The 15,795-nt window shown below is 43.9% G+C and overlaps 1 protein-coding gene across 1 annotated transcript in view; it reads right to left on the bottom strand.

Annotated features, from left to right (window-relative positions):
- Positions 1 to 1,176: 1,176 nt before the first annotated feature.
- The window catches only part of Slc2a12 (solute carrier family 2 member 12), a 52,896-nt gene continuing 38,277 nt past the window's right edge, over positions 1,177 to 15,795 (bottom strand). The window contains exons 3-5 of the mRNA XM_021640310.2: positions 15,250 to 15,372; positions 11,737 to 11,869; positions 1,177 to 3,221 (exon numbers count right to left, since the gene is read on the bottom strand). Of these exons, the coding sequence (XP_021495985.1) occupies positions 3,068 to 3,221; positions 11,737 to 11,869; positions 15,250 to 15,372 (410 nt within the window). The 3' untranslated portion in view covers positions 1,177 to 3,067. The remainder of the gene's footprint in view (positions 3,222 to 11,736; positions 11,870 to 15,249; positions 15,373 to 15,795) is intronic.

Below are 15,795 nucleotides of genomic sequence, written 5' to 3'. Positions count from 1 at the left end.
TTAAAGAGAGGCCTTTTCCTGTCTAGGTGGATACGGAAGGAAGCTTCGGTAGCCGTATTACCTGTTACTCTGGAAAGACGCACTTGTAGACTAGGATGCAGTTCAGGTTCTTACTGAGCTTAGGTTGGTGCTCAAGGCTATACTACAAGTCCTGGCAGAAACTGATAATGATGAAAGTGCCACAAGCTGTGCCTCTGCCACTGTGCAGTTAGGTCTCTGCTTGAACCATAAAGCCAGTCTCTGTCCTCGCCTTGATGTATTAAGTGGAGGTGAAGAGTGATGAGCATGTAAAAGTGCTGCTCTTACAACACTTGTACGAAACAGGGCCCTCACCATGCATGGGCTCTGGATAGAAAGGCGGGGTCGGATAGGTGTTTAGTATAGATAGCAGTGGTTTTTAGCTACAAATAAGCGAGGTGGAGTCAAAAGTTAGATTGTCTGCTAAACTAAACTATTTCCTGTGAAGCTCTGACTTACTGGTATATTTTGGAATGTTTGCAAAGTCTGTTTGCAAATGTTTGTAACATCTGAACCTCCATGTTAATACATTTTCTATGTATTATAAACTCTTACAAGGCTAACACAAGCTCTGACTGAGCAGCGCATAGGACCCTGTGCTCCTTTTAAACCCTCTTGTACCTGCTTTTCAGTCCTTTAGAGAGTAGGAGCAAAGGCTAGCCTTGATACTTGCTTTTCCCATAGTTAATTGTGACCTTTTTTAAGCCTTCTAATTTTTAAAGTGGTTTTTACATTGTTTTTTATTTGCTTTGCTTTAAGATCATTATCCAAAAGTTTAAATACCAGGAAACATTGAGTCAGAGGTAGACTACTTTAAAACCTTGAGGTTTCCCCACTTGTTCCAAAACAGGGAACTCCTGTTTTGCAGTGTTCACAAACACATTAACACACACGTGAGGCAGGAACATGTGTGGGGAATGTGCAGCTCCAAACGCTGCAATGTTTTCAGTGTTCAGTGACTTGAAAGCCAGGCAGAGGTGCCGTAAGGAAAGGGCATGACTGAGTCCGGATTCACCCGTGTGGGCACTCTCTGACAGCTTCCTGGGCAGTCCGCCGAACAAAGCTGGCAAGGAGTGAGGGAGTCTCGCGTCACCTGGTTTTCTACAAGTACTGTAAAATTTTTATATAAATAAAAACTGTGAATATATACATACAAAATTTAAGTATTCCCCCTTTTATTTTTGAAAACCAAAAGCTCCATGCGCTGGGGACGGGGTGGGGCTAATACTGGTTAAAAACTTACTATGAAAACAAAAGAACAAAAGTGTTTAGTTCCACGCTTGGGATGCTAAGAGAACAAAAGGTTTAGAATACTTGCATTGAAGTCATTAGTGAGAAGCTAGCTCCCTTTGCGTGTTTTTTGCCCATTCACAAGGAATACGCAAACAAAATACCCAAGTGTGTGTGTCCCTATGTGTTTAAAATTGAAATCATTTAACAGTCTTTAAAATATCATACTCTGCTACTTGGAGGGAAGAGGCCTATATTGATAACCTGCCTTGAGTTTTTTAAAAAACTGTGGCTTATGATTCCAGAGTCTCGTAATAAATGTACGTGATCCCCCAGAAAACATGCCTTGCCCCCTTCCCTCAGCACACAGAAAGCAACCCACATGTGTACCTGATGAGAAATATACTATGTCATAATCAAGACTTCCGTCTCCCTTCCTTGGGGCTTCTTTTACCGCCTTTAATTTGGATGCTGCACTTCAGAACCAGGCCCTGCTGTCAGCTCCTGAGGCTCAGGCGCTGCTGCTCTTACTACTGCTGCTTACCATTGTCTCCGCACTTCCTACGAGGGAATGTGGTGAGCCGTGCACCTCTCTGTCACACGGGGACCTTTCCATAGTGAAAGGAAGAGAATCCCAAATTAAGGGGCTTGGGTTCTTTTGTTTTTCCAGGTTAATAATACTTCTTTGAATTATTTGTTAGGTTGTTTGTACCTTAAGGGTTGTTTTTTTATTTTATTTTTGTTGCATACCTTTCATAGTTTATTAAATGGTTCAAGGGTCTTTATTATGGATTTTTCTATCATATGTTGGTGAAATGGTTTGTCAGATCTTAAAATTCACCTGGAAAAATAAAGGCCAGAGAAATGCATCACGTGGGTAAAGCCCACCTTGCTGGTATGGCTCACCATCACTGCTCATCACAGAAGATAGGTACCTGTCCTGATGCCTGCGTCATTCATTCTGTCTGCATTCATCTGAGAGTGAGCAATGAGAGCCTGTCTGCTGTAGCCTGAGGTAGAGAGATTCCTGAGGAGTGGGAGGAATTGCAGAAAGCTGTGGGTTGCTACGGGTTACCACCGAAGTCTTCCCAGGAGACAATTTTTATAGATCTGACTTTATAACTTAAACCTAACTGCTTAGAGATCTGGATAAATAATAACCTTATGTCGGACTCCTAATATTTATTAACAGCTATTTCTAAATAAATATGGTCCCAGGATTTTTAAATTGATCTTTCTAATCATTTTTTTTAAAAATGGAAAATGGCTTATCTTAGCATTTTAAAAACTGACATAAAACTTAGAAAAGATTATTGTGATTAACTAGTATCTCATTATGTGTGATATACTAGCTGCATAATCTTTGTACTGGTGGACATGAGTTGTCACTGAAGTCTTATCCAGGACATCATAATGTACAACATTGGTGCTCCACACAGTGGAGCAAGGGGTGTCTTCAGAGGCACAAATGGTAAATGCCTGTCCAGAATGCAACTGTGCTGAGCATTAAGCTGTGGGTGGCATCCTGCACAGACAGCTTAAGGCAGAGGCTGGCCTCATCACTAGAACTTGGTCTTCAAAGGCTGCATTTGCAGACGCTCTTGAACCTGCCAGTATTCTGTTTCGCTTTAGCTACTACATGAGGGCATTGGTGCCTCATCTACCTTTTGGCAAAGGTTTGTTTGGGGGAAGAGGAGTTAATGGTTGTTTTTCTAATTTCAGGATGTCCATGAAAAATTTCTCCACGACAGTGAGGAGAAGCCATGGCAGAGACTCCTGTAGGTCCTACCACGGTGCCACATGTAAGGACTGGAGCCCCTCAAGTCTCTGGTGAAGGCTGCCGTGACTGTCCCCTTCCACACAGCTTTTTGCACTCTGGGAGCTGCTCTCGGGGCTTTCTTTTTTGAAGCTGTGTTGGCACTAATTCTTCTTGGTGATGACTCATAAAACAAATGTTGTTTTTCACATAGTTCCTGAAAGAGAGAGAGGCGCTAATGAAAATGTCATTCTTCATTTAAATAGTACGTGAAGGAAATCTGCAGCATATTATTTTTAAAATTACCCTGGCGTTGTCATGGTTTAGTTCATGGAAAAACGTTTTCATTGTGAAGCCTTAGTGTGTTGAGAACTCTTGATATGTACCTTTGGTCAGTCTCATGCCGAGAGTAAACTGGGCCAGCTGTCCTCTCAGAACATGGCCACGGCATCCCTCTTTACAGGCCAAGACTTGAAGAGTAATTTAATACTACCAACAGAAAAGTAACAGTGATTTCACCCCAAATCCTGGCTTGTTTTCCTGCAGTTCTCCAGCTCCCCATCATGCCTATATTCTGCCTTCTCTTTCCTTTTTTCTACACCATAAATTATTTCTGTCCGTTCAAAGTATGCTTTCCCCTTTTATTTAACAGAAGGGGGAGTGCCTTTGAACCTTTCTCTCTTCCACAGGGAACAAAATGGGTCACAGCAGGCAGTGTGGGTGGAGTTGGTTAAGACTCCGGCCTCCAAGGGACTTGTGCTCTCGTAGATATAAATGCAAGAGCATATCACTCGAGGGTGCAGAAATGTTGATGAGAAAATTAAAAGGGAGACGGTGATAGTTGAGGCAGGGATTATACATTGTTCAGCAATATATAATTGCTGGAGTTCAAGTTGGGGATCCTTGTGAAGAATCCCAGAACACACGGGGACAGTACTTCTAGGGGAGACTGAAAGCATCATCTTCACAGATGGCCTCTATCCAGAGTCGCCATGGAAAAGCGGAAGGTGGTGTTGAAGGATCTCAGAAACAAACATCAGCTCCCTCAGGGAACTGACAGGTGGCAGGGTTTTGCATCCCCAATTCCTGCATTAGGGTTCTGTCCCTAACCTTAAAGGAGACAAATTCCTTTCGCTCTTCAGATTTAGGGCTAAAATAGACTGAGAGGTCTTAATCAGAGTTAGCTTTTCCTGGATGAGGGAATGTAAGCCAAGAGGGCAAATGAAGATGTGGGTGACAGGCAGGCAGGGAAGGGCCTTAAAGTCATGGGGGAAGGACTGAAGATCTGTTAAACTAGAGAAGGGAAGAGCGGTCCCTGAGCGATGTGCAGTGATGGTGAGTGGGTCAGCCTGTACGTTTGTCCTCCACAGCAAAACCAGATGTCTACTCTTTGTTTCCCCTTCAGCCAGCTTGAGTCCCTACCCCCACACCCACCCCCTGGCACCTGGAGGTGCCTGGCACCTCAACCTCCTCCATCCCTGTCTTCTCCAACTCACACTATCCTGGAACGCTTCTTGGCTTCAGTAATATTTTGCTCCCTTGGCTTTCCTCCATCCTCACCATTGGCTCCTTGGTCCTTAGCGGTCTCTTTCCTCTGATCTCTAAATATTGGCATATACCAGGGCTTGGTCCAATATTGGACCTCATTCTCCTGCTTCTGATGCATGATCTCATCTGGTTTCATGAGGCCAATGGCCTCCCACATTCAACTCCATAAAGACAGACAGACAGACTTATTCAAATGCCTACTTCTAATGTGTCTCTAGTGCCTCGTGGGCATCTCCAAACTAATACATCTGAAACTATTCTAGCTACCCCTGTATCCTAAAACCTAGGCCCCTCCAGGCTGCCCCATTTCAGTTCCTCAAAAGCTTAGATACTATCCTGACCATGCCTCCCTCCTACATCCAGTTTGTTTGCTCATTTAATGCATTCATCACTGAGCATCCATTACAAACCTAGGTGTTGTTCTAGGTGATGAGAAACAACAGCAAGCAATACAAATCCCTGCCTCTTGGGGTTCACCAATTACCTGTAGCTCTTGCAGGGAACCTAGGCATGGTTCCCAGTACATACCAGGCCGTTCACAACTGTCCCCAACTCCAGTTCAGGGGGATCTGATGCCCTCTTCTAACCCTGCAGGCACTAAACATATTTGTGGTACATATACATCCATAGTATGGGCACAACACCCTTATTTTAGATTCCCACTCTTGAGGAACCAAATCCAATGAGAGAGCTAATAAGCCAACTGAATGTTTCAGCTCTTGTTAAGGACTAAAAGTAGATGCAGAGTCAGTGATTTAAAGCAGGTTGGCAGGAAAAGAGGGATGTGGCAGTATGAGGCAGATACCTACCATGGCAAAGGACATGAAAAACAGTCGCTGCCTTGGGTATGCCTGCTGACCTCTAAGGAGGTCAGGGCGGCTGGGTAAAGGGAGAGTAATAGGAAGCATTAACTATTGGCTGTTCCTCTACATAATGAACCCCTAGGGGACTGGGACAAAGGAATGCCACGGTCACCCTTTAAAAGGAAGGGTGGGGGTGGGGGTCATGTAAGGAAATAGGGACCAGGTAGGTGGCCACAACAGTAATGAAGCAATGGATACCTATGGAAGTAGGAGCCAGGCTGAAGGTTGGGTGTGAGGGGGAGAGCTTCAGGAACAACTGGGGTCTGTGGCTGCAGCAAAGAAGACATTGGCATCAAGTGAGGAAACAAGGTCTGAAGCCAATGGGATGGGTTTATCAGCACACTTAGCTTATTTTTTCACAAGAAGAGAAGTGTAAGCAAGGCATGAGTAGACAGACACACCTCAAGTTGAGGAGACATCAGAAAAGATTAACGCCAGCTGCTGGTGGCCATGGTTCAGACACTGACTCAGATGAAGCCAGGAATGTGATAGAACAGAGGAAGAGGAAGTCCAGGCTCACCATGGAGATGACATGGAGCCGGGTGAGGACAGGTGTCTGCTGAGAGGGGAGACAGCAGAAGGTAGGTCCCCACATGTGTTGAAGCGATTGCTTCAGAAAGCGTTGCATACTCCACTAAGGCACTGAGAACTGACCCCCGCGTTGGGACGATTTTTGGAAAGTGGCAGCCATAAGTCTCATTGGAACAGGTTTACAAGGGAAAAATGCGCAAAATTAGTAATGAACTCTGCTATAAAGAAATGGCAAGTTTGGAAGAAAATGGCACCAAAATTCCCTACTTAGAAGACAGGGAGAAACAGTATGTAGCTCAGTTGGCAGATTATTTGCCTAGCATATAGGAAGCCCTGAGTTGAAGTCCCCCGCATGGCATAAACCCGATGTGATAAACACTGGTAATCACTGCATTTGGGGGAGTCAAGGTTATTCTCAACTACGTAATGAGTTCAAGACCAGCCAGGGATTCACAGAACCCTGTCTTTATAAAAGGAGGGTTGGGGGTTGGGTTTCCATTCATGTTTTAAAAAGTACAAAGATAAAATAACGGAGAATGAAGGCATAAACAGGAAGTCTTGGAAAGGGGAGAAGAGAAGGGATACGATGGGCTTGGTGTCACAGGAATACAGCATTGATACTTGGCTAGTGGAGGGACTACAAAGCCAGGCAACTGCTCGGACAGCAGACTTGAATGGACTAGTATCTGCCGCTGCCACAAGGCATGACCATCTGAGACCAGTGCTGTGCTTGTGGGCCTCCCCAGCCCCAGGCTGCTAGGTGCTTGCCAATGCTCATGATCCTCCTGGCTTGAGATGTCAATCATGTCACATCACTGTCCGTGCTAAAACCTTTGGTCCTTTCCCACTGCAGTTAGAACTGACCAACTCCTCACTCAACCAGCTTTGTCAGTCCCAGTGGCTATGGCCTCTGAAGAGTTCTTGCCCAAGAAACAGGCTTGACCTGTTTCTGCGTTAGCCTCTGGAATAGCAGTTCTCTGCCTATGTTCTGGGTTCACCCTTCCTGGGTTGGCTCCTTATCACCCAGATGGTATCAGAAAGGTTATCTTAGTATTCTGAAGCCTGCTCCACCCCAACCACTAATAAGCACGTTTTCATTGTCCTATTTTTGTTTGCTTTTCTCATGGATAATTTGGTTTTAGCACCTATGCCAGTGTCTGATGCTCAATAAGTATATATTTCTTACTGTGCTTGTTTTGTGTGCTCTGTGGAGGCAGAGGTCAGCATTGGGTGTCACACACACACACACACACATACACACACAGGGCCTCTCACTGAAGCTGAACTCAGACTCACAGCAGGCTTCAGGGATCCTATCTTCCTGTTCTTGCTTTCCCAGTACTGGGATTACAGGTGCTCACTGCCGCCACCCCACTTTTAAAGTATGTGGGGGATCAAATATGTTTGTATTCCAGGCACTTTTTACTGATCCATCTCCCAGTATTTAGAAGCAGCTCATTTGCATATAGGAAAAATAAAAAAGACCTCAGAACTAACTAACTATAAATCAGCTGGTTTGCTTTCACCTAAGTTAGGGAAAAGGGTGAGGAAAATCACAGTTGGAAACAGTGAATATCAGCACGCAGCCCACGGCGGTGGGAGGGATATTCAAAACAAAACCCTTTCAAGTTACAAGGCGGCAGCTATGTTTCCTGACTCTCAGCTGAGCCACTATTTACTTTATAAGGAACTTAGCATCCTTGGAAGAATACTTGTTTTTTCAGCTTTGTAAAACCTGGGGCTGGGGTGGGAACCAACTCTGAATAGGAGAGAGGAAATATTAAGCAACGTGTAGTATCGAATTTAAAATTAATTTGATATTTTAAATAGTTTCCGTTCTTACTCTTTAGGAAAACTCTATTGGGATTTACACATTGGGACTGGTTTCCCTGGTGACAAAAGTTGATTCATTTGTTTTATTAACTTCTAAATTCCAAAAGACTCCCTCAGCTCAGCAGTAGCCTTCCTCGGTCAAGTTTACTTCAGTTTCTATGTGCTAAGTTCCATGGGCTCTCCACGGCCCTGCATTTCCTTAGATAATTTGATCATATGCTCAGACAGCAAAATTTTTGTCTGTGGCATTTCTCTGCAGGGAACCTTGGGCGACACATGTTTCAAACGCTACTTGTCAGTTTACGTAATTCAGGCTACTTACACGTTCTCATTTTAAAAGCAGTTCTCAACCTACTGCATGAAGCAGAGAAAAGCTTTCGGCTTTTTAGCATTGTCTAGTCCGGAGTTAAAAGATTTCCTTTCCTTGCACATCTCAGTCATTCCCCAGCAGCACACATGTGGCAGGTGTCACCGCCATTGCTAGTACTGAGTTCAAGGCACGGGCCTGTCGTGCCCTGGTCTTCCTACTTCTCTGGCCCACTATCCTCATCTGCTTGCGCTCACAGTACCGGTGTGGGGTGGGTCACAATCACTTTGGCTCTGAGCCTCTCCTGATCGTCCACGCATGACTATCTCAGACAGTGCCTGGATTAAGGTTTTGGGTAACTGCATGACTCAAAAGTACCAAATGTGGTTCTCATAGGCAGTCAGAAGTGTATTCACTTAATATTCTCCCCCAATCCAGAATGCTGAATAAGCTCTGGGCTTTAGAAACCCAAATCCTATGCTCTTAAGGAAAATGCTAGAATCCCACTGAACAGAAGGATTGGGTATTTCTTAATTCTGTCTTCAAGTTGTTGTGGTTTGCAGTTTGCTTTACCTGACACCCCTGCCTGAAAACTGCTTACTAGGAAAAGTTTTAAAAGTTGGGCTTTTTGAAGGATACATGGTGTGTTAATGAGCCCTCAGTTTTGTGCAGTTTGCTAAGTGAAAGCAACACTTCACTCGGCAGCTCGGCCTGCTCCCCCTCCAACAGTCTTGCTGTTGCTCACAAGAATTTTTAACGAACCTTTGAAAGTCTATAAAACATATTTTGTACATTGTGTTAGGAGGTGGGTAATTTAGTGTGTGCATGCACAACCCGAATCTATCGTGAACACAACGAAATGTAAGCCTGATTCTCTGACCTGCTCGAGCTTGGGCTCTGCAAACTCTTTCTCAGCCTCCACTGTCCACACACCAAATACTTGCATCCCTACACTGACTACCAGATCTGTATCTTGAGAGATGTCTCTCCTCAGTCCCAGATCCCTGTGCACGCTTGCATTTCTTCCCTTCCACCTGTGTGTCTCAAGCACCTCAGAGGGCCAACCCCAACCCCACCAGACCCACTCCCAAACCTGCCCTTCTTCCCCGACATCTTGCTGCCCTGAATATCACTATTGCGTACAGGATTGATTCTGGAATAAAACTCTTTCCCCTCAGCCATCCTTCTTGTCTAGGTCCCAGTTTCACAGGCTCTGTTGCTCCTCCATGTGCAGCTTCCTCCCCTCCCATCTGCCACCCCAAATACCTCCTCCGTTCAGTGCCTTTTTCCAGTCTTCCTGTTTTCCATAGTGTTCCTTCTACACTTCATCTCCTTTTATTTTGAACATTTCTGCTGGGGGAGTGGATGGAGTGGCTCAGTGGATAGAAGCATTTTCTATACAAATATGGGGACTTGAATGTAAACCATCAGCACTTCTGTACAAGCTGGGCCTGGCTAAGCATGCCTACAACCCTAGCATTAAGAGGTGGAGTAGGGAGGATCCAGGCCAGCCAGCTTAGCCAAAACAGTGAACCTCAAGTTCAATGAGAGATCCTAGCTCAAAGGAATACAGTGGAGAGCAATAGAGGAAGGTGCCAAAGTCCACCTCTGGCCTCCACATATGTACTCATGGGCACAAATACTCGAACACGTGCATAGAAGAAGTCAAACAATAACCGCCACTGCCTTTAAGGGAAAGTCTAAATTCTTTACTGAGACAAAGACCCCTCCTGACCCTCTTTGTTCTGGGTTCATCTCCCTGCCTCATAAAAGCATGCTAACCTTCGTAGCACAGCTCTGAATGCACTATCCATGTGCATGACTCTACCCTGTCCCCAATATCTCCTTTACCCAAATGACTCAAGTTCAGCCCTGGTACTCTCTCCTTTGAAAAAAAAAAAAAAACTTTTATACAATAAAATTCCATAACAAAAAGAGTAATTTATCTTTGTGCTAACCAACACGGTATTCTGCAATGACCTGATTTCTTTCTTGTTTGCTGCCTAAAGTAGAAACAGTTTCTTGTTATTTGCTAAATTTTCAGTATTTTATTTGGGGGTGGGAAATGGGAGTCGGCAACACGGAGCTCAGAGAACTGACTGGATCTGCTTCCAAAGTGCTGGGGTTGAAAGTGTACACCACCATGCCAGGCTCTGACTTTTGCTTGTCTATGGCCTAGGGAAGAAGAGTTGACTCACAGCTGAAGTAGTAAGCCCGGCAGTAGTGATGGTGGCCAACGTATGTCTCATTTATCTGAATCCTTCCTGCTCCCTATCCCACTGTGTAGACTGTGTTAGACTATAGACAAAGCTGAACCTTGTGATCCTCAGTGAAAACCTGCTCTGTGTTGAGAGTTAGAGGCCAGAGGACTGAGAGCTCAAGACCAGTTTGTTATTCTGAGAACCTCTCTTAAAAAGCAAATCTGTTGAATTCTGTCCAGCCACTACATCCTTCTACCTAGTCTCCGAATGCCAGTGACCTAATCGGTCAGCCTTCCTGACAGCTGCATTTGTTTCATTATAAGTTAATCATTTTCATTTTTCTCAAAATGGCCTCATCTGCAGAGAAACACAACCTCAAACTTGATAGTCAACTCACGATTTGAATTGAGAGAAGTTTTTTTGCTTGGCAGAGTCAACTTTTATGATTTCAACCACATCAAGGTTAATAAACACAAAGTGAATGTTGTCCATGAGTCTGCCTGTGGGAGGCCCCACTAACACAGGACCAGACGACTGACCTTTATAAACATCTGCAAGCATATTCCCACCATCAGCTCACCTATCACCCTGGAGCTTCTGACAGCTGGGAGCCAGGGTGTCACTACCATGGTTCCTGCTACCATGTATGTCTCCCCAGTGCTTGAGCATTCTTTTTTCAAAAGAAAAATCACAACCTATTAAATATATATAATGTTTATTATATATATATTATATATGTTTTCTCCTCTGTAGGGAAGCCTAGAAGCAAGCATGGCCCCCATTTCCAATATAATCCTCAGAACAAGATGTTTCTCTTCATTCCTAGGCCGTGGCCACCACTTCCCTCAGGCCATCAGTATGATCAGTTAGAACTTGGTGCCCTGCCCCTGAAAGTTGTTCCTGGCCCACTTGTCAGTTGAACTATTTATCTCATCTCTCCATGTACGACTCACTCAAATTCCTAGAATTCTAGATGCCTAGTCATGTAAGACACACCTCACCTTTACTAACATTAACTTGAATGCCACATTGTAAGGACCTGTAGACTGCACCAAGAGTTTTTCTACCATGTGTATTCTTAAGTGTTTGGGCTCCAAAGGCCCATGAGCCTGTTTTAGATGAAGGGCTGAAGAGCTGCCCATGGTCCTAGCCCAAGATGGGCACATATCCCAGACTAACCTAGACCCCCGAGCAAACGTGGCCTCCTGAGTAAGGAGCTGCAATGAGGATGTTCTTCCTTAGGGGAGAGGAAGGTTGACGTGTGGTCTCAGGAAGCTGGTCTAGAGATTACTGTGCAGCTAAGGGTCACCTTGAACTCAGTCTCTGACGTGCTAGGTTTGTAAGGCAGCGTTACAGCAAAGGAAACGCCCTAAAATAACTTCAGGTGTTGTTAGTTAATCACATATAAAAACTGCACTTTAACCAAAGACCAATGATACAAATACTTACGCTTTTGCTAGCTCCACTGATATTTGTTCCAAAGAGCATCCCTTTGTCTCAGGTATAAAGAGAACAACAAAAACCAGGGATGCCAGGCTCATGATTGTATATGTGAAGCATACCCATGACAAGCCAATCAAATCTATAAGGGACAAAAGAAAGCAGTTAGAAATGTATTCTATGCTGCATTGATCCCATTTGTGAACATCAGTTCTCAGAGCTTTTGTATCTTTGTACATGTTGGCAGTCTCCACAGAACCAAGATTCACAAATTCAGAAGATGGCCCAGGTTCATTTTGTTCTGCCTTACAACACCACCCCAGCTTTTTTAGGTAAAACACAAAGCTGTGCTATAACCATCACAATTTAAATGTGATAATGTGACCAATGAAAGAAATCTTCTGGGTAAGACATCATGAGCAAGAAGAGAGATCCTCAAGACCCTGATGGATTTCATTTGCCAGCTCTCTTGACCACTTCTAAACAAAGACCGAATTGCTTTCTAATCACTAGCCAAGTTCAATGTACGTTACACTAGTCATGGCCCTATTCAGATGCATAAGTGTACATGGTACTGGCCCCTGGACCAGCAGCAAAAGTTCACTATGTCAAGGAACAATGGAGAAGTATCTGGCTCTTTTTAAACACATGCTCAGACCAATTGCAGGCAAGATTTGCAAATGGCTCTAAACAGCTACAGTGACTAATCACAGTTGGTCAGGAGGAAAACTGACTTGGGGGGTTATATATTGAAGCCATTTTCATAACTGCAGGAAAGATCTAGGTGCAGTAACCACTATGGATGACTGTGCTGAGGTAGGAAGGGACAGGAAGAAGGAAGACAAAGGCATTTTATAATGGGGGGTGTGTGTGTGTGTGAACACGGAGGTCTGAAAACATCAAGTCTCATCCTCTGTTACTCTGCATATTCCTTTGAGGCAGAGTCTCTCCCAGAACTGAGGTCCATGTTTTCTCAAGTAGGATAGAAGAAAGCAAGGCCCAGTGATCCTCCCGTTTCTGCCTCAGCTCAGAGTTTGGGTTACAGTGTGTGCCAGGTGCCCAGCTTGGTAGGTGGGTGCTGGAATGAAAACTCTGATTATTGTAATTGAACAGCAAGTAGTCCTAATTGCTGAGCCATCTCTTGAGCTCCAAGGCAATTCTTCTGATGGTTTTAACCAGTCTTGTCTTTGTGCTTTTCTTACTGCCAGTGCCAGGGTTTGCCAAGTGTATTGCTTAATCAAATACTTGTAGAATTAGTTGGAATTAGAATAAACCTGAAAGGTTATCTTGTTAAACATGTTCCGTGTTTTGTTAAAATACTTTCAGTAACAGAGAGATCATGACTTCAAAAAGTGCCGCCCTGCCACAACTGTCTACCTTACTTAGACCCCAAATCTGTCTTTCAGGATGCTCTGCTTACCTATGGGCACAGTACACAGGGGGTCAGGACGCACCCCCACCCCCGCTCCTTGTGATAGATACTCTACATATTTGTTTGCATCTTCACTCTCTTTTTGGAAGTCCGTGGATCCAGATCAAACACCCAGAACTCTCCCAGCTGTTGTCCACAGAGCATAGGTGCCACGCTCTTGTCATCTGGGCCATTCTCTCTTGTTGGATTCATTGCCATTTTTGCTTTTGTTTGGGGGCTTTGGGGTTTTCATTTGTTTGGTTTTCTTTTGAAATTGGGTCATTTATATTTTCCAGGATGGTCTTGAACTCATCTTTCATCCTTCTACCCCCACTCTCCAGGTTGGGTTTACAGGTAGCATTACCACAGTCTATCATGTACTGCAATTTCCAACCAGTTTTTTTCAAAATAGTGTACTCAGAAAGGAGCTCAATGTCCACTAAAATGCTTGTTTATCAAGAACAGTATGCTTATATTCATACAGATGACATTTCACTAAAACATTGGCATGCAAAGGCTCATTGCCAAGTAAAAAGCCTCATATATTTTAAATCATTCTAATCCGTGATGGAAATCTTGATTTTTGAAAATACAAAAAGCGCCAGATACTTCTCCACTGCTCCTTGACATAGTGACATAGCTGGAGAGTGGTGGCATACACCTTTAACTCAGGAGACAGAGGCATAGGCAGGCAAATTTCTGTGAGTTCAAGGCCAGCCTGGTCTACAGAGTGAGCTCCAGGACTGTTAGGGCTGTACTGAGAAACCCTGTCTCAAAAAAAACAAACAAACAAACAAAAACCATAGAGATATTTAGACATCTCAAGTAGAAGTCAAGTAAAGGTTTTAGACCATTCCAGGCTTTAAAAACTAATTAGATCTGGTTATATATAGTAGTTCCTGCCTAAAATCCTAGCCAAGGGAGGAAGCTTTCACAAGAGCATTGTCTTAAGTTCAAGACCAGACTGTACTCGTCATAGTTGTTTCTCAAAAAGACAACCCTCACTGGAAAAAAAAATCTATTTTCCCAGGGTCCATGCTAAAACCCCATTCAAGGGTCTACCTCTTCCTTAGCTCATCCAGTATATCAGCCAGCCTGCCTTCTCAGGTCATTTGTTGTCATTTTTAGTCTTTCATCTATATAAATAATATGTTTTAGTAAGTAACAGATGATGGGTGTGTGCGCGCACACACGTGATAATTTCAAATAGCTCAGTGGTCAGTTTTGAAGAGTGCTGGTGAACCATGTCACTATTTCATTATTTTGAGAATTAATAAAGTTCTAAGCACTCATCTTGCCTTATATAAGATCCACATTCAGACTAGCCAAATAATAGTGAGAAAAAAAATTCTCTCTTTAAGGAAGCATTACAGAAAAAAAATAAAAAACAAAACAACAAAAACCATGGGCAGGCTGAAAGAATAAAAGCAAGCACCATGGGAGTTCAGAGTGGCCTGGGGTGGGCGTTGGGCGGCGGCCAGATTGGGAGGGTGACAGGACATCTAGTCACTTGCCAAGGGGTGTGCTAATTGGCTAGAAATTCCACCCCCTCTGAGCCTCCACACTAACTTAGAGGGACTACCAATGACAAGAGGACACATGACATGGAAGCTGTCCAGGTCCAGACCCTGCAAAAGTCTGAGCAACGAACCAGTCAGTGTCTTCCCTAAAACTACAAGGGGCGGAAGTCTAGCAGAAGAGCAGAGATCAAGCCTACAAGTATTGGGACATACCATTCAGCTATAAATTACATATCTGCATATAAAACAAAGGATAAAAAAAATAACTATAATGTGGAATATATACAGAGTGATACTAGGGGAGATTATTAATATTTCAAGAGTGATAATTATATTGCGGTCTAAACTTTCAGAGATCCATGCTGCAATTCTATGGACAAATACATATATATATATATGACATGATTCAAAATAATTTGCTAAGTGGGAACACAAGGAGTTAGAAAGGAATTAAGGCCGAAAGCTGCTTAGGTTGGTTGGTGGACATAGCTGATTCACTAGCAGTCTCTCTACTTTGGGGCATATTTGAATTTTTTCTACAATAAACACTTTATGAAGATAATGAAGACATTAATGGGAAAGAGTTCTTACCGGTCACGGTCAGAAATGTCAGAGAGATGAGGAGGTTGATGCCCCAGTTCATGCTGGAAGTCAGGGCCATGGCTCGGCCTCTAATTCCACCAGGAAAGATCTCACTGAGCAGCAGCCAGGGCACTAGGAGAGAGAGAGGATGAGACAGGAAAACTAACAGAAGACACTTTGACACCAACAGTCCCTAAACTGATCTCTCTCTCCAAGTCAAGCCAGGATTTGTGGTTGGATGTTAAGGCTGTCTCTCACTTCAGCAGGACAGCCCTGATGATGACACACTCCCTTCTCACAAAGGGAGGAAGGCTCCAGGATGAACACTGGATAAGCTTGACAATGGGTCATAAAGAAAAGGTGGCACAAACAAGCTTTGGCTATCCATCTGATTAGGAACCTCAGCTCTAAATTCCCAGCGTTCGTGGATCCTGAGTGGTGAACTTTCCCTCACTTTGCTGTCTTTTACCTTGGAGAATTCTGAACTCATAGCCAATGACTAAGTAGGAAATAGAGCTGGAAAGGTGAAAGGTCACATCTCTCCCTTTTCCTACT

Source organism: Meriones unguiculatus, chromosome 20 (assembly GCF_030254825.1).
Source record: "Meriones unguiculatus strain TT.TT164.6M chromosome 20, Bangor_MerUng_6.1, whole genome shotgun sequence".
Classification (NCBI taxonomy): domain Eukaryota; kingdom Metazoa; phylum Chordata; class Mammalia; order Rodentia; family Muridae; genus Meriones; species Meriones unguiculatus.
Note: the sequence above shows the minus strand (reverse complement) of the source record. Positions and strands in the feature narration are given on the sequence as shown.